This window comes from Scyliorhinus torazame, chromosome 12 (genome assembly GCF_047496885.1).
Source record: "Scyliorhinus torazame isolate Kashiwa2021f chromosome 12, sScyTor2.1, whole genome shotgun sequence".
NCBI lineage: Eukaryota > Metazoa > Chordata > Chondrichthyes > Carcharhiniformes > Scyliorhinidae > Scyliorhinus > Scyliorhinus torazame.
The window spans coordinates 396,326-419,945 of record NC_092718.1 but is presented as its reverse complement, the minus strand read 5'-3'; the positions used below and the strand labels follow the sequence as shown (position 1 = coordinate 419,945).

The window sequence follows — 23,620 nt, the reverse complement described above, 5'->3', positions numbered from 1 at the left end:
TTCTTTAACCCTATTTGCCAATGACCTTTCGTGACCCCTTCTAGCCCTCCTGACTCCTTGCTTAAGTTCCTTCCTACTTTCCATATATTCCACACAGGCTTCGTCTGTTCCAAGCCTTTTAGCCCTGACAAATGCTGACGAGGCCTACAATATCTCTCGCTGTCCAAGGTTCCCGAAAATTGCCATATTTATCCTTCTTCCTCACAGGAACATGCTGGTCCTGAATTCCTTTCAACTGACACTTGAAAGCCTCACACATGTCAGATGTTGATTTACCCTCAAACATCCGCCCCCAATCTAGGTTCTTCAGTTCCTGCCTAACATTGTTATAATTAGCCTTCCCCCAATTTAGCACATTCACCCTAGGACCACTCTTGTCCTTGTCCACCAGCACTTTAAAACTTACTGAATTATGGTCACTGTTCCCGAAATGCTCCCCTACTGAAACTTCTACCACCTGGCCGGGCTCATTCCCCAATACCAGTTCCAGTACCGCCCCTTCCCTAGTTGGACTGCCTACATATTGTTTTAAGAAGCCCTCCTGGATGCTCCTTACACACTCTGCACCATCTAAGCCCCTGGCACTAAGTGAGTCCCAGTCAATATTGGGGAAGTTGAAGTCTCCCATCACCACAACCCTGTTGTTTTTACTCTTTTCCAAAATCTGTCTACCTATCTGCTCCTCTATCTCCCGCTGGCTGTTGGGAGGCCTGTAGTAAACCCCCAACATTGTGACTGCACCCTTCTTATTCAGCTGTGATATTCTCCCAAACCAGTAGCGCAACTCCGCCACCCCTTTTACATCCCCCTCTCTCCCGCCTGAAACATCTAAATCCTGGAACGTTTAGCTGCCAATCCTGCCCTTCCCTCAACCAGGTCTCTGTAATGGCAACAACATCATAGTTCCAAGTACTAATCCAAGCTCTAAGTTCATCTGCCTTACCCGTAATACTTCTTGCATTAAAACATATGCACTTCAGTCCACCAGATCCGCTGTGTTCAGCAACTTCTCCCTGTCTGCTCTGCCTCAGAGCCACACTGTCCCTATTCCCTAGTTCTCTCTCAATGCTCTCACCTTCTGACCTATTGCTCCCGTGCCCACCCTCCTGCCATACTAGTTTAAACCCTCCCATGTGACACTAGCAAACCTCGCGGCCAGGATATTTATGCCTCTCAGTTTAGATGCAACCCGTCCTTCTTATATAGGTCACACCTGCCCCGGAAGAGCTCCCAGTGGTCCAGATAACGGAAACCCTCCCTCCTACACCAGCTGTCTAGCCTCGTGTTTAGCTGCTCTATCTTCCTACTTCTAGCCTCACTGGCACGTGGCACAGGGAGTAATCCTGAGATTACAACCCTAGAGGTCCTGTCTTTTAACTTTCTGCCTAGCTCCCTGAACTCCTGCTGCAGGACCTCATGCCCCTTCCTGCCTATGTCGTTAGTACCAATATGTACAACGACCTCTGCCTGTTTGCCCTCCCCTTCAGGATGCCCTCTACCCGTTCGGAGACTTCCTGGATCCTGGCACCAGGGAGGCAACATACCATCCTGGAGTCTCTTTCACATCCACAGAAGCGCCTATCTGTGCCCCTGACTATAGAGTCCCCTATTACTATTACTCTTCTGCGCTTTGACCCTCCCTTCTGAACATCAGAGCCAGCCGTGGTGCCACTGCTCTGGCTGCTGTTGTTTTCATGGCTGAGTTATTCGGAGATCCTGATCACAGCATCAGCAACACGGTTGAACAGCTCAATACGACTCTTCTCATGGTAGATGAATCCAACACCATGGTGCCAGGGCAGACCGTCGGTACATTGGATGACAGCAATACCCAAGACGAAGACGACGCCACACAGAGAGCACAGAACGACTCTACAGCGAGAACACTGCACAACACCACAGAGAGAGCGATGACAGACTCCACAGAGAGCGATGAAGGACTCCACAAAGAGAGCAACGCAAGCCTCCACAAAGAGAGCGATGCAAGCCTCCACAGACAGCTCGGTGACAGACTCAAAAATGGAAGCAAGCAAACACTCCATGGTGAACGCTATGCATGAACAAGACCATGAAGATCTATCAAGCTTATTTGAGCCACCAGAAGAAGACACCGAATGTCTACCCACTGTATGTGAGACAAGTGGGCAGCACAGTAGCATTGTGGACAGCACAATTGCTTCACAGCTCCAGGGTCCCAGGTTCGATTCCAGCTTGGGTCACTGTCTGTGCGGAGTCTGCACATCCTCCCCGTGTGTGCGTGGGTTTCCTCCGGGTGCTCCGGTTTCCTCCCACAGTCCAAAGATGTGCAGGTTAGGTGGATTGGCCGTGCTAAATTGCCCTTAGTGTCCAAAATTGCCCTTAGTGTTGGGTGGGGTTACTGGGTTATGGGGATAGTGTGTAGGTGTTGAACATGGGTAGGGTGCTCTTTCCAAGAGCCGGTGCAGACTCGATGGGCCGAATGGCCTCCTTCTGCACTGTAAATTCTATGATTCTATGAAGTGACGAAGAAATCACAATTCCCACACAGGATGTGCAGGATCACAGCGAGACTGACAGATCTCAGCTCGTCTGCACAGAAGCACTCAACAATCAGAGGACGGCCACCCATGAGTCCAGAGAGACCACGTCAATAGAAATCTTGAATATTTTGACTCCAGAAGAGGAGCACAAAGAGATCACAGACTATTCAAGTGAACCAGAAATGACTCTAGAAGAGGAGTACCAAGAAATCAAAGAAGAGGAATCGAATCTACCACAAATGACTGATGTCACCAACATCAATGCAACATCAGATCATTCTCACAATTCTCAAGAAGAAACGCTCAATGTAACAGATACCACAACGGACACTGACACCAATAACTGTGACAATGACTCAAATCATCCACATGGCACACTCATTGAGCGCAACTAAAACGACAACAACAAGATCGCCAACAAAAACAACCAAGACAGAAACAACAAGAATGAAACAACGAGCTATACAACATGATACAACTCTGCACATGAAGGACAATGCCACAGCACACTGCAAAACAATGACAAGACTACAAACATGCCAAGGCATGATAAAGAATCTCACAAATTCACATCTGCTCCAGAACAAACAAGCAAAACAGCTTTCACAAACGATGACGTACAGAATCAATACCACAAATACAGGAAAAAGTCGAGACCAGACAACGGTGGGACACAGAATCGCTACCGGCAATCAAATGGAACAGGGGGAAAAAGTGTCCACATCATTAAACGGTTCATCAGCAAAGCAGCCGAGTCACGTTCCGACATCAACCTCGCTCCGTTATCGTACCGAGCAACCCCATTGAGCTCAGGACTGGCGGCAGCGCAAATGCTCTTCGGCAGAGACATCCGGACAACCCTACCGGCAAAGCAATTCCGAGACCCCGGCAACGCACTGGTTCTCGATGACATGCGGGCACTATGCTCCAAACAAAAACTATACTACGATTAACATGCGATCCCACTCAAGCCACTGACAATAGGTGACACCATCAGAATCAGGGACCCAGGAGGCGGACGGTCTGAGTCAGCCACGGTGATCAGGCAGGAGGCACCGCAGTCCTACATTGTCAAATGGTCAGCGGGAGTACTTTTTCACCGTAACCGCCGGGATCTATTAGACATTCGGCCGACAACACCAGTATTTCCCACACTGGACTTGACCGAGTCCATTTGTCCACAGGACGTTCCTCGCCACACAACGCCAGACTGTACTCTTGATGACATCAAACCATCATCCCTACTACCACCGTTAAGACGCTCCAGCAGAAGCCGTAAGGCACCCGACCGGCTAGATTTGTGACGACACTTCAACACCCGCACAAAACGGATATGGACATTTCTCACGATGGACTCACAACACAGTTAATTGTTTCTGTTTTACTTTATCATTTTCGCAGTGTGCAGATTTGCTTATTCTCACCACTTGTTATGTACAGTTTTCTTGAGGCCAGTCTAGAAAACATGTCAAATAAAAGGGGGGGGGTGTAGTGATCTGTACATCTGTACATACATCTGCACATACACCAGGGACTGCAGACAGATGTAACAGCCACAGCATCACTAGAGGGCAGCATCAGAGACGGGTCTAAAGGGTTCAGCCCAAGGGAGGATCCGCCTCTTTCAGAAACACAGGGCTAGTGAGCAGCAGCAGACAGAGACAGCTCAGCACAGGCAGCTTACCTTAGCTTCACTGGTCATACCTCGCGACTGTATTATATCTAGTTAAGCTCTGGAAACAGAACAAACCCACTGAATAAAGTATTTGTGTTAACTGGAAGTCTACAATCTTTATTAAGACTTAGAGAATAACATAAAGAGGAGGTGTAATTGGGGTGTAGAAGAGGCTAAAGAGGATTGGCAGGGTCGATGCAGAGCAGATATTTCTCCTTGTTGAACATTCTAGAACAAGGGGCCATAGTTTCGGGCTAAGGGGGGGCAGATTTAAAACAGAAATGAGGAGGAATTGCTTCACTCACAGGGTTGGGAATCTGTGGAATTCTCCAGCTCAGAGTGCGGTGGACACTGGAACACTAAACACAGTTAAGGAGGTGATGGGTAGGTTTTTAATTAATGACAGGGTGAAGGATTATGGAGAATGGACAGGAAGATAGAAGGAGGGAACCCCGGATGACTCGGGATATTGAGGCCCTGGTCAAAAGGAAGAAGGAGGCATATGACACGTATCGGCAGCTGGGATCAACTGGATCCCTTGAAGAGTATAGGGCTCGTTGGAGTAGAGTTAAAAGAGAAATCAGGAGGGCAAAAAGGGACATGAGATTGTCTTGGCAGATAAGGCAAAGGAAAATCCAAAGAGCTTTTACAGATACATAAAGGATGACTTGGGAGAGGGTGGGCCTCTTAAGGATAATCAAGGTCATCTATGTGCAGATCCACAAGAGATGGGAGAGGTCCTAAATGAATATTTCTCGTCAGAATGCACTGTTGAGAAAGGCACGAATGTTAGGGAAATTGGGGAAATAAAAAGTGATGTCTTGAGGAGATTACATATTACAGAGAAGGAGGTGCCGGAGGTATTAAAGCGAATCAAGATAGATAAATCTCGGGACCTGATGAAACGTATCCCAGGACGTTGTGGGAGGCTAGGGAGGAAATTGCCGGCCCCCTAGCTGAGATATTTGAATCATCGACAGCCACAGGAGAGGTGCCTGAAGACTGGAGGGTAGCAAATGTTGTGCCTTTGTTTATGAAGAGCTGTAGGGGTAAGCCCGGGAACTACAGACTGGTGAGTCTTACTTCTGTAGTGGGTAAGTTGTTCGAGGATATTCTGAGGGACAGGATCTACAGGCATTTAGACCAGGTAAGGGCTAATTAGGGAAAGTCAGCATGGCTTTGTAATTTTACTTACAAATTTGATAGAGTTTTTTGAAGGGTAACTAAGAAGGTAGATGAGGGCAGGACATTGCCTACATGGACTTTAGCAAGGCCTTTGTGAGGTGATGCATTTTGGCAGATCAAATCAGGCCAGGACCTACTCAGTTAATGGTATGGCGTTGGGGAGAGTTACAGAACAAAGATCTAGGGGTACAGGTTCATAGCTCCTTGAAGGTGGAGTCGCAGGTGGACAGGGTGGTGAAGAAGGCATTCGGCATGCTTGGTTTTATTGGTCAGAATATTGAATACAGGAGTTGGGACGTCTTGTTGAAGTTGTACAAGACAGTGGTACGGCCACACTTGGAATACTGTGTGCAGTTCTGGTCACCCTATTAAAGGAAGGATATTGTTAAACTAGAAAGAGTGCAGAAGAGATTGACAAGGATGCTACCGGGACTTGATGGTTTGAGTTATAAGGAGAGGCTGGATAGGCTGGGACTTTTTTCCCTGGAGCATAGGAGGCTTAGGGGTGATCTTATAGAGGTCAATAAAATAATGAGGGGCATAGATAAGGTAGATAGTCAACATCCTTTCCCAAAGGTAGAGGAGTCTAGAACGAGGGGGCACAGGTTTAAGGTGAGAGGGGAGAGATACAAAAGAGACCAGACGGGAAATTTCTTCATACAGAGGGTGGTGAGTGTCTGGAACGAGCTGCCAGAGGCAGTGGTAGAGACGGGTACAGTTTTTCCTTTAAGAAGCAGTTAGACAGTTACATGGGCAGGGTGGGTATCAAGGGATAGGGGCCAAATGCGGGCAAGTGGGACTAGCTTAGTGATAGAAACTGGGCGGCATGGACAAGCTGGGCCGAAGGGCCTGTTTCCATGCTGTAAACATCTATGACGCTGACTCTAAGGCCGAGAGATTGGGACGTCATGGTAGCACAGTGGTTAGCACTGTGGCTTCACAGCTCCAGGGTCCCAGGTTCGATTCCGGCTTGGGTCACTGTCTGTGCGGAGTCTGCACATCCTCCCCGTGTGTGCGTGGGTTTCCTCCGGGTGCTCCGGTTTCCTCCCACAGTCCAAAGACGTGCAGGTTAGGTGGATTGGCCATGATAAATTGCCCTTAGTGACCAAAAAGGTTAGGAGGGGTTATTGGGTTACGGGGATAGGGTGGAAGTGAGGGCTTAAGTGGGTCGGTGCAGACTCGATGGGCCGAATGGCCTCCTTCTGCACAGTATGTTCTAAGTTCTAAGACCTGATCGTATTGAATGACAGAGCGGTTTCGAGGGGCTGATTGGCCCACTCCTGCTCAGAGTTCTACCTGTACCTTTTACATGAATAGGATGGGAATAGAGGGATACGGACCCAGGAAGTGTAGAAGATTGTAGTTTAGTCGGGCAGCATGGTCGGCACGGGCTTGGAGGGCCGAAGGGCCTGTTCCTGTGCTGTACATTTCTTTGTTCTTTGTTCTATATGTTTTATTGTAATCTTTTGATACCATATAATTATTTAATATAACATTTTGAACATTTTAATCTGAAGATTATAAATGGTGACACAATAACAATCAGCAATATTCCAAGAGACACTTCCCAAAGCTAAAATCACGGTTTAATGGAGACCCTTGTGCCTGACCAATTCATTTTGTTTTGTTTATAATTAAGGGCTTTATTCTACAGACCTGACCCACCTCCAAACTTACAGTCAAGTGCGTCAACTTTGACTGTTGTTATTTTAATTGTGCAGTGGTCACATTGCATTTAGTAAGGTCTCAAATGGAACAATGAAACAAACACTTCATTTGTCCCTGTGTTAGTGATTCCAGTTCTTATTGAAATGAATAATTGCTTCAGCTAACCAGAGGAGTCTGTTCAACAAATCATTTCAGGAATGCAAATGAATCTTTTCTGATCACCACATGCATTTCCTTCTTCACTCTGCAGACATTCCAAGGTGTAGGGCATGAATCCTAACTTTCACAATGAAAAACAGAGTTGTTATCTCTGGGTTGTTGCCCGTGCCACGTGATAGTGAGATGAGGAATAGGGAGAGAGAGCATTTAAACACGTGGCTACAGGGATGGTGCAGGCGGGAGGGTTTCAGATTTTTGGATAACTGGGGCTCTTTCTGGGGAAGGTGGGACCTCTACAGACAGGATGGTCTACATCTGAACCTGAGGGGCACAAATATCCTGGGGGGGAGATTTGTCAGTGCTCTTTGGGGGGGTTTAAACTAATGCAGCAGGGGCATGGGAACCTGGATTGTAGTTTTAGGGTAAGGGAGAATGAGAGTATAGAGGTCAGGAGCACAGATTTGACGTCGCAGGAGGGGGCCAGCGTTCAGGTAGGTGGTTTGAAGTGTGTCTACTTCAATGCCAGGAGTATACGAAACAAGGTAGGGGAACTGGCAGCGTGGGTTGGTACCTGGGACTTCGATGTTGTGGCCATTTCGGAGACATGGATAGAGCAGGGACAGGAATGGATGTTGCAGGTTCCGGGGTTTAGGTGTTTTAGTAAGCTCAGAGAAGGAGGCAAAAGAGGGGGAGGTGTGGCGCTGCTAGTCAAGAGCAGTATTACGGTGGCGGAGAGGATGCTGGATGGGGACTCTTCCGAGGTAGTATTGGCTGAAGTTAGAAACAGGAAAGGAGAGGTCACCCTGTTGGGAGTTTTTTATAGGCCTCCTAATAGTTCTAGGGATGTAGAGGAAAGGATGGCGAAGATGATTCTGGATATGAGCGAAAGTAACAGGGTAGTTATTATGGGAGACTTTAACTTTCCAAATATTGACTGGAAAATATATAGTTCGAGTACAATAGATGGGTCGTTTTTTGTACAGTGTGTGCAGGAGGGTTTCCTGAAACAATATGTTGACAGGCCAACAAGAGGCGAGGCCACGTTGGATTTGGTTTTTGGGTAATGAACCAGGCCAGGTGTTGGATTTGGAGGTAGGAGAGCACTTTGGGGACAGTGACCACAATTCGGTGACGTTTACGTTAATGATGGAAAGGGATAAGTATACACCGCAGGGCAAGAGTTATAGCTGGGGGAAGGGCAATTATGATGCCATTAGACGTGACTTGGGGGGGATAAGGTGGAGAAGTAGGCTGCAAGTGTTGGGCACACTGGATAAGTGGGGCTTGTTCAAGGATCAGCTACTGCGTGTTCTTGATAAGTATGTACCGGTCAGACAGGGAGGAAGGCGTCGAGCGAGGGAACCGTGGTTTACCAAGGAAGTGGAATCTCTTGTTAAGAGGAAGAAGAAGGCCTATGTGAAGATGAAGTGTGAAGTTTCGGTTGGGGCGATGGATAGTTACAAGGTAGCGAGGAAGGATCTAAAGAGAGAGCTAAGACGAGCAAGGAGGGGACATGAGAAGTATTTGGCAGGTAGGATCAAGGAAAACCCAAAAGCTTTCTATAGGTATGTCAGGAATAAGCGAATGACTAGGGAAAGAGTAGGACCAGTCAAGGACAGGGATGGGAAATTGTGTGTGGAGTCTGAAGAGATAGGCGAGATACTAAATGAATATTTTTCGTCAGTATTCACTCAGGAAAAAGATAATGTTGTGGAGGAGAATGCTGAGCCCCAGGCTAATAGAATAGATGGCATTGAGGTACATAGGGAAGAGGTGTTGGCAATTCTGGACAGGCTGAAAATAGATAAGTCCCCGGGACCTGATGGGATTTATCCTAGGATTCTATGGGAGGCCAGGGAAGAGATTGCTGGACCTTTGGCTTTGATTTTTATGTCATCATTGGCTACAGGAATAGTGCCAGAGGACTGGAGGACAGCAAATGTGGTCCCTTTGTTCAAAAAGGGGAGCAGAGACAACCCCGGCAACTATAGACCGGTGAGCCTCACGTCTGTAGTGGGTAAAGTCTTGGAGGGGATTATAAGGGACAAGATTTATAATCATCTAGATAGGAATAATATGATCAGGGATAGTCAGCATGGCTTTGTGAAGGGTAGGTCATGCCTCACAAACCTTATTGAGTTCTTTGAGAAGGTGACTGAACAGGTAGACGAGGGTAGAGCAGTTGATGTGGTGTATATGGATTTCAGCAAAGCGTTTGATAAGGTTCCCCACGGTAGGCTATTGCAAAAAATACGGAGGCTGGGGATTGAGGGTGATTTAGAGATGTGGATCAGAAATTGGCTAGCTGAAAGAAGACAGAGGGTGGTGGTTGATGGGAAATGTTCAGAATGGAGTACAGTCACAAGTGGAGTACCACAAGGATCTGTTCTGGGGCCGTTGCTGTTTGTCATTTTTATCAATGACCTAGAGGAAGGCGCAGAAGGGTGGGTGAGTAAATTTGCAGACGATACTAAAGTCGGTGGTGTTGTCGATAGTGTGGAAGGATGTAGCAGGTTACAGAGGGACATAGATAAGCTGCAGAGCTGGGCTGAGAGGTGGCAAATGGAGTTTAATGTAGAGAAGTGTGAGGTGATTCACTTTGGAAGGAATAACAGGAATGCGGAATATTTGGCTAATGGTAAAGTTCTTGAAAGTGTGGATGAGCAGAGGGATCTAGGTGTCCATGTACATAGATCCCTGAAAGTTGCCACCCAGGTTGATAGGGTTGTGAAGAAGGCCTATGGAGTGTTGGCCTTTATTGGTAGAGGGATTGAGTTCCGGAGTCGGGAGGTCATGTTGCAGCTGTACAGAACTCTGGTACGGCCGCATTTGGAGTATTGCGTACAGTTCTGGTCACCGCATTATAGGAAGGACGTGGAGGCTTTGGAGCGGGTGCAGAGGAGATTTACCAGGATGTTGCCTGGTATGGAGGGAAAATCTTATGAGGAAAGGCTGACGGACTTGAGGTTGTTTTCGTTGGAGAGAAGAAGGTTAAGAGGAGACTTAATAGAGGCATACAAAATGATCAGGGGGTTGGATAGGGTGGACAGTGAGAGCCTTCTCCCGCGGATGGATATGGCTGGCACGAGGGGACATAACTTTAAACTGAGGGGTAATAGATATAGGACAGAGGTCAGAGGTAGGTTCTTTACGCAAAGAGTAGTGAGGCCGTGGAATGCCCTACCTGCTACAGTAGTGAACTCGCCAACATTGAGGGCATTTAAAAGTTTATTGGATAAACATATGGATGATAATGGCATAGTGTAGGTTGGATGGCTTTTGTTTCGGTGCAACATCGTGGGCCGAAGGGCCTGTACTGCGCTGTATTGTTCTATGTTCTATGTTCTATATCTCTTCACAAGAGTTAAGAATGTCATAATAATAATAATCTTTATCAGTGTCACAATGAAGTTACTGTGAAAAGCCCCAAAGATGTTGGGCTGGATTCTCCGTCCCACTGCGCCACATTTCTGGTTCAGCACGCCGGTGGGATTCTCTGGTCAGTGGGGTTTCCCAGTGTGGGGCAGCCCCCCGCCTTCAGGAAACCCCCGGGCTGCCGGCAAAACAGAGCATCCAGCCGGCAGAGGATCCATAAGAACATAAGAACTAGGAACAGGAGTCGGCCATCTGGCCCCTCGAGCCTGCTCCGCCATTCAATGAGATCATGGCAGATCTTTGTGGACTCAGCTCCACTCTCCGGCCCGTACACCATATCGCCGAATCCCTTTATTCTTTAGAAATGAATCTATCTTTTTCTTAAAAACGTTGAAAGAACATAGAACATAGAAAATACAGCACAGAACAGGCCCTTCGGCCCACGATGTTGTGCCGAACCTTTGTCCTAGATTAATCATAGATTATCATTGAATTTACAGTGCAGAAGGAGGCCATTCGGCCCTTTGAGTCTGCACCGGCTCTTGGAAAGAGCACCCTACCCAAACTCAACACCTCCACCCAACACCAAGGGCAATTTGGACATTAAGAGCAATTTATCATTGGCCAATTCACCTAACCCGCACATCTTTGGACTGTGGGAGGAAACCGGAGCACCCGGAGGAAACCCACGCAGACACGGGGAGGACGTGCAGACTCCGCACAGACAATGACCCAAGCCGGAATCGAACCTGGGACCATGGAGCTGTGAAGCAATTGTGCTATCCACAATGCTACCGTGCTGCCCTTAAGAACAAATAAATCTACACTATATCATTTTACCGTAATCCATGTACCTATCCAATAGCTGCATGAAGGTCCCTAATGTTTCCGACTCAACTACTTCCACAGGCAGTGCATTCCATGCCCCCACTACTCTCTGGGTAAAGAACCTACCTCTGATATCCCTCCTCTATCTTCCACCTTTCACCTTAAATTTATGTCCCCTTGTAATGGTTTGTTCCACCCGGGGAAAAAGTCTCTGTCTGTCTACTCTATCTATTCCCCTGATCATCTTATAAACCTCTATCAAGTCGCCCCCTCATCCTTCTCCGTTCTAATGAGAAAGGCCTAGCACCCTCAACCTTTCCTCGTAAGACCTACTCTCCATTCCAGGCAACATCCTGGTAAATCTTCTTTGCACCTTTTCCAGAGCTTCCACATCCTTCCTAAAATGAGGCGACCAGAACTGTACACAGTACTCCAAATGTGGCCTTACCAAAGTTTTGTACAGCTGCATCATCACCTCACGGCTCTCAAATTCAATCCCTCTGTTAATGAACGCGAGCACACCATAGGCCTTCTTCACAGCTCTATCCACTTGAGTGGCAACTTTCAAAGATGTATGAACATAGACCCCAAGATCTCTCTGCTCCTCCACATTGCCAAGAACTCTACCGTTAACCCTGTATTCCGCATTCATATTTGTCCTTCCAAAATGGACAACCTCACACTTTTCAGGGTTAAACTCCATCTGCCACTTCTCAGCCCAGCTCTGCATCCTATCTATGTCTCTTTGCAGCCGACAACAGCCCTCCTTACTATCTACAACTCCACCAATCTTCGTATCGTCTGCAAATTTACTGACCCACCCTTCAACTCCCTCATCCAAGTCATTAATGAAAATCACAAACAGCAGAGGACCCAGAACTGATCCCTGCGGTACGCCACTGGTAACTGGGATCCAGGCTGAATATTTGCCATCCACCACCACTCTCTGGCTTCTATCGGTTAGCCAGTTCGTTATCCAACTGGCCAAATTTCCCACTATCCCATGCCTCCTTACTTTCTGCATAAGCCTACCATGGGGAACTTTATCAAATGCCTTACTAAAATCCATGTACACTACATCCACTGCTTTACCTTCATCCACATGCTTGGTCACCTCCTCAAAGAATTCAATAAGATTTGTAAGGCAAGACCTACCCCTCACAAATCCGTGCTGACTATCCCTAATCAAGCAGTGTCTTTCCAGATGCTCAGAAATCCTATCCTTCAGTACCCTTTCCATTACTTTGCCTACCACCGAAGTAAGACTAACTGGCCTGTAATTCCCAGGGTTATCCCTAGTTCCTTTTTTGAACAGGGGCACGACATTCGCCACTCTCCAATCCCCTGGTACCACCCCTGTTGACAGTGAGGACGAAAAGATCATTGCCAACGGCTCTGCAATTTCATCTCTTGCTTCCCATAGAATCCTTGGATATATCCCGTCAGGCCCGGGGGACTTGTCTATCCTCAAGTTTTTCAAAATGCCCAACACATCTTCCTTCCTAACAAGTATTTCCTCGAGCTTACCAATCTGTTTCACACTGTCCTCTCCAACAATATCGCCCCTCTCATTTGTAAATACAGAAGAAAAGTACTCGTTCAAGACCTCTCCTATCTCTTCAGACTCAATACACAATCTCCCGCTACTGTCCTTGATCGGACCTACCCTCGCTCTAGTCATTCACATATTTCTCACACATGTGTAAAAGGCCTTGGGGTTTTCCTTGATCCTACCCGCCAAAGATTGTTCATGCCCTCTCTGAGCTCTCCTAATCCCTTTCTTCAGTTCCCTCCTGGCTATCTTGTATCCCTCCAATGCCCTGTCTGAACCTTGTTTCCTCAGCCTTACATAAGTCACCTTTTTCCTCTTAACAAGATATTCAACCTCTCTTGTCAACCATGGTTCCCTCACTCGACCATCTCTTCCCTGCCTGACAGGGACATACATATCAAGGATACGTAGCACCTGTTCCTTGAACAAGTTCCACATTTCACTTGTGTCCTTCCCTGCCAGCCTATGTTCCCAACTTATGCACTTCAATTCTTGTCTGACAACATCGTATTTACCCTTCCCCCAATTGTAAACCTTGCCCTGTTGCACGTACCTATCCCTCTCCATTACTAAAGTGAAAGTCACAGAATTGTGGTCACTATCTCCAAAATGCTCCCCCACTAACAAATCTATCACTTGCCCTGGTTCATTACCCAGTACTAAATCCAATATTGCCCCGCCTCTGGTCGGACAATCTACATACTGTGTTAGAAAAGCTTCCTGGACACACTGCACAAACACCACCCCATCCAAACTATTTGATCTAAAGAGTTTCCACTCAATATTTGGGAAGTTAAAGTCGCCCATGACTACTACCCTATGACTTATGCACCTTTCCAAAATCTGTTTCCCAATCTGTTCCTCCACATCTCTGTTACTATTGAGGGGCCTATAGAAAACTCCTAACAAGGTGACTGCTCCTTTCCTATTTCTGACTTCAACCCATACTACCTCAATAGGGTGATACTCCTCGAACTGCCTTTCTGCAGCTGTTATACTATCTCTAATTAATAATGCCACCCCCCCACCTCTTTTACCACCCTCCCTAATCTTATTGAAACATCTATAACCAGGGACCTCCAACAACCATTTCTGCCCCTCTTCTATCCAAGTTTCCGTGATGGCCACCACATCGTAGTCCCAGGTACCGATCCATGCCTTAAGTTCACCCACCTTATTCCTGATGCTTCTTGCGTTGAAGTATACACACTTCAACCCATCTCCGTGCCTGCAAGTACTCTCCTTTGTCAGTGTTCCCTTCCCCACTGCCTCATTACACGCTTTGGCGTCCTGAATATCGGCTGCCTTAGTTGCTGGACTACAAATCCGGTTCCCCATTCCCCTGCCAAATTAGTTTAAACCCTCCCGAAGAGTACTAGAAAACCTCCCTCCCAGGATATTGGTGCCCCTCTGGTTCAGATGCAACCCGTCCTGCTTGTACAGGTCCCACCTTCCCCAGAATGCGCTCCAATTATCCAAATACCTGAAGCCCTCCCTCCTACACCATTCAAAGAAGGAGCCTCAACTGCTTCACTGGGCAAGGAATTCCAGAGATTCACAACCCTTTGGGTGAAGAAGTTCCTCCTAAACTCGGTCTTAAATCTACTTCCCCTTATTTTGAGGCTATGCCCCCTAGTTCTGCTTTCCCCGACCAGTGGAAACAACCTGCCCGCATCTATCCTATCTATTCCCTTCATAATTTTATATGTTTCAATAAGGTCCCCCCACATCCTTCTAAACTCCAATGAGTACAGTCCCAGTCTACTCAACCTCTCGTCATAATCTAATCCCCTCAACTTTGGGATCAACCTAGTGAATCTCCTCTGCACTCCCCCCAGTGCCAATATGTCCTTTCTCAGGTAAGGAGACCAAAACTGAACACAATACTCCAGTTGTGGCCTCACCAACACCCTATACAATTGCAGCATAACCTCCCTAGTCTTGAACTCCATCCCTCTAGCAATGAAGGACAAAACTCAATTAGCCTTCTTAATCACCTGTTGCACCTGCACACCAACTTTTTGCGACTCGTGCACCAGCACACCCAGGTCCCTCTGCACAGCAGCATGTTTTAACTTCTTACCGTTTAAATAATAATCCATTCTGCTGTTATTCCTCCCAAAATGGATAGCCTCACACTTGGCAACATTGAATTCCATCTGCCAGACCCTAGCCCATTCACCTAACCTATCCAAATCCTTCTGCAGACTTCCGGTATCCTCTGCACTTTTTGCTTTACCACTCATCTTCGTGTCGTCTACAAACTTTGACACATTGCACTTGGTCCCCAACTCCAAATCATCTATGTAAATTGTGATCAACTGCGGGCCCAACACTGATCCTTGAGGGACCCCACTAGTTACAGGTTGCCAACCAGAGAAACACCCATTTATCCCCACTCTCTGCTTTCTGTTAGTTAACCAATCCTCTACCCATTCTACCACTTTACCCTCAATGCCATGCATCTTTAGTTTATGCAGCAACCTTTTGTGTTCTTTGTTCTATATGTTTTATTGTAATCTTTTGATACCATATAATTATTTATTGTAACATTTTGAACATTTTAATCTGAAGATTATAAATGGTGACACAATAACAATCAGCAATATTCCAAGAGACATTTCCCAAAGCTAAAATCACGGTTTAATGGAGACCCTTGTGCCTGACCAATTCATTTTGTTCTTTGTGTTTCAGTTACTCATGGATTGTGCCAATTCAATGGATGAAAGAAAATTTAACAGAAGATATGTTTTGGCTAACAAAATCCCAAGGTATGAATTTTGGATTTTGATACTGCACTGAGAGAGAAATGACAGTGTGGGTGATATGCCATCAATTAAGACGGAGAACGCAGAGTGAATTAATTATGGCTTTAATTGACTTACAACAGAGCTGGCAGCGTGCCCCAGAATGAGGCAGTGTGAAAGGTTGGGAACCTATATACCCAGGCCCCAGGGAGAGGAGCCACGGGCAAACCAAAACCGTGCAACATGTAATATAGTGGCAATACTGTACGACACGTAATACTGTGGCAGCACAATACAACACAGTGGTTTCACCACATTCACCCCCTGTTTCAAAAAAAGTCCAGTGGGGGTGAAGTGAACAAGTTGTGTCAGAGATTGAGTCTGACGGGGGCTTTGATTGTCCGCAGTGACCGCCTCAGTTCCGGCAGTGGCGTGGGCATCGTAGTCGGCGGAAGCGTTGAAGCTGGCGTGTCCGGGAGTAAAACAGCTTCTGTGTTCCCAGACGGGTGGGCAGCAACGGGGGAAGGGGGTATAGGGTTGGGTCGAATAGTAGTAGAGAGGAGAGGAATGGGGTCGGGAGCGTCGGTGACAGTCGCTGGGGAACCTACGGGTGCCAAATCCCGAAGGGAGACTGTGTCCTCCCGCCCGTCATGGTGAGCCACGTAGGCATACTGGGGATTCGCATGGAGGAGAAGAACCCTCTCTACCAGAGGATCCGACTTATGAGTCCTCACATGTCGTCGGAGGAGGTCGGGTCCTGGAACCTTCAGCCAGGTCGGGAGCGAGACCCCTAAGGTAGACCTTCTGGGGAAGGCAAACATCCTCTCGTGGGGGGTCACATTAGTAGCGGTGCAGAGAAGCGACCGGATGGATTGGAGCGCCTCGGGAAGGACCTCCTGCCAGCGGGAGACTGGGAGACCTCTAGACCGTAGGGCAAGAAGGACGGCTTCCAGACCGTCGCGTTCTCCCTCTCCACCTGTCCGTTCCCCCGGGGGTTGTAGCTAGTTGTCCTGCTTGTTGCGATGCCCTTGCTAAGCAGGAACTGACGCAGCTCATCACTCATGAAGGAGGAACCCCGATCGCTATGGTTGTAAGTGGGGAAACCGAACAAGGTGAAGACACTGCTCAGGGCCTTGATGACTGGCAGAGGTCATGTCTGGGCACGGGATGGCGAAAGGGAAGCGTGAGTACTCGTCAAGGATGTTGAGGAAGTACACGTTACGGTTAGTGGAGGGGAGGGACCCTTTGAAATCCATTTTCCACGACATAGCCGAGGATGGCTCGCCGGGTTGTGCGGAAAACGCACTTCTCCTTGTTGTAGGTCAGGTTAAGGAGCTGGGCAGCGTGGAGGAATTTCTTGAGGTTAGCGTCGTGGTCCTGCTGATCATGGCCGCAGATGACATTATCTAAGTACAGGTATGTAGCCCGCAGCCCGTACTGGTCCACCATTCGGTCCATCGCTCGCTGGAAGACCGAGATCCCATTGGTGACGCCAAAGGGAACCTGGAGAAGGTGGTAGAGCCGGCCAGCTGCCTCGAGGGCAGTGTCCTGGCGGTCCTCCCGGCGGATAGGGAGCTGGTGGTACGCGGACCTCAGGTCCACGGTGGAGAAGACCCGGTACTGCGCAATCTGATTGACCATGTCAGACATGCGGGGAAGGGGGTACGCACCGAACTGCGTGTACTGGTTGATGGTCTGACTGTAGTCAAAGAACAGAAAACAAAGAAAAGTACAGCACAGGAACAGGCCCTTCGGCCCTCCAAGCCCGTGCCGACCATGCTGCCCGACTAAACTACAATCTTCAACACCTCCTTTAAGTCATCTTTGTCCACAGGAATAGTGCCAGAAGACTGGAGGATAGCAAATGTTGTCCCCTTGTTCAAGAAGGGGAGTAGAGACAACCCCGGTAACTATAGACAAGTGAGCCTTACTTCTGTTGTGGGCAAAATCTTGGAAAGGTTTATAAGAGATAGGATGTATAATCATCTGGAAAGGAATAATTTGATTAGAGATAGTCAACACGGTTTTGTGAAGGGTAGGTCGTGCCTCACAAACCTTATTGAGTTCTTTGAGAAGGTGACCAAACAGGTGGATGAGGGTAAGGCAGTTGATGTGGTGTGTATGGATTTCAGTAAAGCGTTTGATAAGGTTCCCCACGGTAGGCTATTGCAGAAAATACGGAGGCATGGGATTCAGGGTGATTTAGCAGTTTGGATCAGAAATTGGCTAGCTGGAAGAAGACAAAGGGTGGTGGTTGATGGGAAATGTTCAGACTGGAGTCCAGTTACTAGTGGTGTACCACAAGGATCTGTTTTGGGGCCACTGCTGTTTGTCATTTTTATAAATGACCTGGAGGAGGGCACAGAAGGATGGGTGTGTAAATTTGCAGATGACACTAAAGTCGGTGGAGTTGTGGACAGTGCGAAAGGATGTTACAAGTTACAGAGGGACATAGGTAAGCTGCAGTGCTGGGCTGAGAGGTGGCAAATGGAGTTTAATGCAGAAAAGTGTGAGGTGATTCATTTTGGAAGAAATAACAGGAAGACAGAGTACTGGGTTAATGGTAAGATTCTTGGCAGTGTGGATGAGCAGAGATCTTGGTGTCCATGTACATAGATCCCTGAAAGTTGCCACCCAGGTTGAGAGGGTTGTTAAGAAGGGGTACGGTGTGTTAGCTTTTATTGGTAGAGGGATTAAGTTTCGGAGCCATGAGGTCATGTTGCAGCTGTACAAAACTCTGGTGCAGCCGCATTTAGGCTGTTTAGCACAGGGCTAAATCGCTGTCTTTGAAAGCAGACCAAAGGCCAGCAGCACGGTTCGATTCCCGTAACAGCCTCCCCGAACAGGCGCCAGAATGTGGCGACTAGGGGCTTTTCACAGTAACTTCACTTGAAGCCTACTTGTGACAATAAGCGATTTTCATTTTCATTTTCATTTCATTTTTCATTTGGAGTATTGCGTGCAATTCTGGTCGGCGCATTATAGGAAGGATGTGGAAGCATTGGAAAGGGTGCAGAGGAGATTTACCAGAATGTTGCCTGGTATGGAGGGAAGATCTTATGAGGAAAGGCTGAGGGACTTGAGGCGGTTTTCGTCAGAGAAGAAGGTTAAGAGGTGACTTAATTGAGGCATACAAGATGATCAGAGGATTGGATAGGGTGGACAGTGAGAGCCTTTTTCCTCGGATGGTGATGTCTAGCACGAGGGGACATTGCTTTAAATTGAGGGGAGATAGATATAAGACAGATGTCAGAGGTAGGTTCTTTACTCAGAGAGTAGTAAGGGCGTGGAATGCCCTGCCTGCAACAGTAGTGGACTCGCCAACACTAAAGGCATTCAAATGGTCATTGGATAGACATATGGACGATAAGGGAATAGAACATAGAACATAGAACATAGAAAATACAGCACAGAACAGGCCCTTCGGCCCACGATGTTGCGCCGAACCTTTGTCCTAGATTAATCATAGATTATCATTGAATTTACAGTGCAGAAGGAGGCCATTCGGCCCCCTGAGTCTGCACCGGCTCTTGGAAAGAGCACCCTACCCAAACTCAACACCTCCACCCAACACCAAGGGCAATTTTGGACACTAAGGGCAATTTATCATTGGCCAATTCACCTACCCTGCACATCTTTGGACTGTGGGAGGAAACCGGAGCACCCGGAGGAAACCCACGCAGACACGGGGAGGACGTGCAGACTCCGCACAGACAGTGACCCAAGCCGGAATCGAACCTGGGACCCTGGAGCTGTGAAGCAATTGTGCTATCCACAATGCTACCGTGCTGCCCTTGAGAACAAATAAATCTACACTATATCATTTAACCGTAATCCATGTACCTATCCAATAGCTGCTTGAAGGTCCCTAATGTTTCCGACTCAACTACTTCCACAGGCAGTGCATTCCATGCCCCCACTACTCTCTGGGTAAAGAACCTACCTCTGACATCCCCCCTATATCTTCCACCTTTCACCTTAAATTTATGTCCCCTTGTAATGGTTTGTTCCACCCGGGGAAAAAGTCTCTGACTGTCTACTCTATCTATTCCCCTGATCATCTTATAAACCTCTATCAAGTCACCCCTCATCCTTCTCCGTTCTAATGAGAAAAGGCCTAGCACCCTCAACCTTTCCTCCTAAGACCTACTCTCCATTCCAGGTAACATCGACCCAGAGGCCAGGCAGATTCTCTGGACTGTGCGTAAAACGGGAAGGGAGTAGCGCCGTACTGTGTCCAGATGTATGAAGCTGTCTGTGCTCCCGGAGTCAAAAAGGGTCCTGGGTCCGTATCCCTCTATTCCCATCCTATTCATGTATTTGTCAAGATGCCCCTTACATGTCACTATCGTCCCTGCTTCCACCACCTCCTCCGGCAGCGAGTTCCAGGCACCCACTACCCTCTGCGTAAAAAACTTGCCTCGTACATCTACTCTAAACCTTGCCCCTCTCACCTTAAACCTATGCCCCCTAGTAATTGACCCCTCTACCCTGGGGAAAAGCCTCTGACTATCCACTCTGTCTATGCCCCTCATAATTTTGTATACCTCTATCAGGTCGCCCCTCAACCCCCGTCGTTCCAGTGAGAACAAACCGAGTTTATTCAACCGCTCCTCATAGCTAATGCCCTCCATACCAGGCAACATCCTGGTAAATCTCTTCTGCACCCTCTCTAAAGCCTCCACATCCTTCTGGTAATGTGGCGACCAGAATTGAACACTATACTCCAAGTGTGGCCTAACTAAGGTTCTATACAGCTGCAACATGACTTGCCAATTGTTATACTCAATACCCCGGCCAATGAAGGCAAGCATGCCGTATGCCTTCTTGACTACCTTCTCCACCTGTGTTGCCCCTTTCAGTGACCTGTGGACCTGTACTCCTAGATCTCTTTGACTTTCAATACTCTTCAGGGTTCTACCATTCACTGTATATTCCCTACCTGCATTAGACCTTCCAAAATGCATTACCTCACATTTGTAAATGTGTCGATGACCATCCGGTGCTTCTCCCCAGTCATGATGACCACCACTTGAGCTCTCCAGGGGCTGTTACTGGCCTCTATGATCCCGTCTCTCAGGAGTCGCTGAACCTCCGACTTGATGAAAGTCATGTCCCAAGCACTGTATCGTCTGCTCTTAGTGACGACGGGCTTACAGTCTGGGGTGAGGTTGGTGAAGAGCGAGGGAGGGGTGACCCTAAGGGTCGAGAGGCTACAGACGATGAGTGGGGGCAGGGGTCCATCGAACTTCAGGGTGATACTCTGGAGGTTGCAATGGAAGTCGAGACCCAGAAGAATTGCTGTGCAGAGGTGTGGGAGGACAAAGGGCTTAGCTTTTTTTAAATCTACACCCCGTACCGTAAGGGTCATGACACAGTACCCACGGATTTGCATGGTATGCGACCCAGAGGCCAGGCAGATTCTCTGGACTGTGCGTAAAACGGGAAGGGAGTAGCGCCGTTCCGTGTCCGGGTGTCTGTGCTCCCGGAGTCAAAAAGGCCGCCTCGCGGCCGTTGATCCGGACCACCATCGTAGGGTGATGGAGGCAGCCAACAGACGGCGGGCGGGCTTCGGACAGCAGGCGGGCCGGTCGAGAGTAGCGGAGGCCAGCTGACGGACGAGTGAGCCGGAGTTCCGGGAGGTGGCGGTGGACTACAAAAATGGCGTCGGAGATGGCGGCCCCCGTGGGTCGTACGTGGCGGTTTGCGTCAAAGATGGCGGTGCCCGTGGGTCGCACATGGCGGGTGGCGTCGAAGATGGCGAACCCCGTGGGTCAGACATGGCGGGTGGCATCGAATATGTCGGCCCCCTCGTCCCCAAGGGTGCCGCGTGGTTGGAGGCATAGGCCCCCATGTTCCGGAAGGCCACCTCCAGCGATTCAGCAAGCGGCACCGTTTCCCGGAGGTCGAGTGTCTCCCTCCCTAGCAAGTGCTGGCGAACGCAGTGTGAGTCAACGCCGGCAACATACGCGTCACGGATCAGTTCGGTGCGCTTAGCAGCCGACACCGGATCGCAGTTGCAGGCCCCGCCGAGCACCCGCAAAACAGGCAGAAATTCTGCCAGCGACTCTCCAGGGCGCTGACGCCGCGTGGCAAGGAGGTGCCTGGCGAACAGCCCGTTAACCCGCCTCACATACCGTCCTTTCAAGAGAGTAATGGCTTCATCAAACGTGTCGCGGAAGATGAGAAAGATTTGCGGGCTCACTCGGGAGATGAGGACTCGCAGCTTGTGCTCCTCGGAGACGGCGACGGCGGCAGAATCGATGAAGGATTCTAGACAGCGTAGCCAGTGTGTGAAGAAGACATCGGCGTCGACTGATTGGGGGTCGACCTGCAGGAGGTCCGGTTTGAGGCCCGGGTCCATGTTAAACAGCTCTTTGATTTAATGTAAGTCAATTAAATTGAGATGCCATCAATCAAGACGGAGAACGCAGAGTGAATTAACCATGGCTTTAATTGACTTACAACAGAGCTGGCAGCATGCCCCAGAATGAGGCAGTGTGAAAGGTCGGCAGCCTATATACCCAGGCCCTAGTGGGAGGAGCCACGGGCAGGGCCAAAACCGTACAACATGTAATACTGTGGCAGCACAATACAACACAGTGGTTTCACCACAGTGAGAAAGTGGCAAAGATTTTGAGTTGTCCCATCTGCTAGAATCAGGGCAATTGTAACTTGACAACGATGGGATGTGTCTAACAGCCTGATCCCTGTCCACCTCTGCTTTCTGCAATCTCTACCTGGACTTGCCGCCACCTCTTTCTGAACTCTACTGCATTCCCTCCCTGTCTGTGTTCCAGATGCCAATTTTCAGCCAATTCAATTCACTCTGCAGGTGGTGAAATTTGAATTCAATAAAAATCTGGAATTAAAAGTCGAAAGATGACCATGAAACGATTGTCGTAAAAACCCACCTGGTTCAGTCATGTCCTTTAGGGAAGGAAATCTGCCGTCCTCTGAAGTGAGAGCACAACGAGGCCGTAATGCAGGAGAGCACTGCGTAGGGCACCGAGCACTGCGCCGGGCACCGAGCACTGCGCCGGGCACCGAGCACTGCGCCGAGCACTGCGCCGGGCACCGAGCACTGCGCCGAGCACCGAGCACTGCGCCGGGCACCGAGCACTGCGCCGAGCACCGAGCACTGCACCGGGCACCGAGCACTGCGCCGAGCACCGAGCACTGCGCCGAGCACCGAGCACTGCGCCGGGCACCGAGCACTGCGCCGAGCACCGAGCACTGCGCCGGGCACCGAGCACTGCGCCGAGCACCGAGCACTGCGCCGGGCACCGAGTACTGCGCCGAGCACCGAGCACTGCGCCGAGCACTGCGCCGGGCACCGAGCACTGCGCCGAGCACCGAGCACTGCGCCGAGCACTGCGCCGGGCACCGAGCACTGCGCCGAGCACCGAGCACTGCGCCGGGCACCGAGCACTGCGCCGAGCACCGAGCACTGCACCGGGCACCGAGCACTGCACCGAGCACCAAGCACTGCGCTGAGCACTGCGCCGAGCACCGAGCACTGCGCAGGGCACCGAGCACTGTGCCGGGCACCAAGCACTGCGCTGAGCACTGCGCCGAGCACCGAGCACTGCACCGAGCACTGCGCCGAGCACCGAGCACTGCGCCGGGCACCGAGCACTGCACCGGGCACCGAGCACCAAGCACTGCGCCGAGCACTGCGCAGAGCACCGAGCACTGCACCGAGCACCAAGCACTGCACCGAGCACTGCGCCGAGCACCGAGCACTGCACCGAGCACTGCGCCGGGCACCGAGCACTGCACCGAGCACTGCGCCGAGCACCGAGCACTGCGCCGGGCACGGAGCACTGCACCGGGCACCGAGCACTGCGCCGAGCACCGAGCACTGCACCGAGCACTGCACCGAGCACCGAGCACTGCACCGAGCACTGCA

General features: G+C 49.3%; 1 protein-coding gene across 1 annotated transcript in view; it reads left to right on the top strand.

Annotated features, from left to right (window-relative positions):
• The window catches only part of LOC140387330 (aminopeptidase N-like), a 272,573-nt gene that overhangs the window by 185,568 nt on the left and 63,385 nt on the right, over positions 1 to 23,620 (top strand). Inside the window, exon 11 of the mRNA XM_072470259.1 lies at positions 15,656 to 15,732. Within this exon, the coding sequence (XP_072326360.1) occupies positions 15,656 to 15,732 (77 nt within the window). The remainder of the gene's footprint in view (positions 1 to 15,655; positions 15,733 to 23,620) is intronic.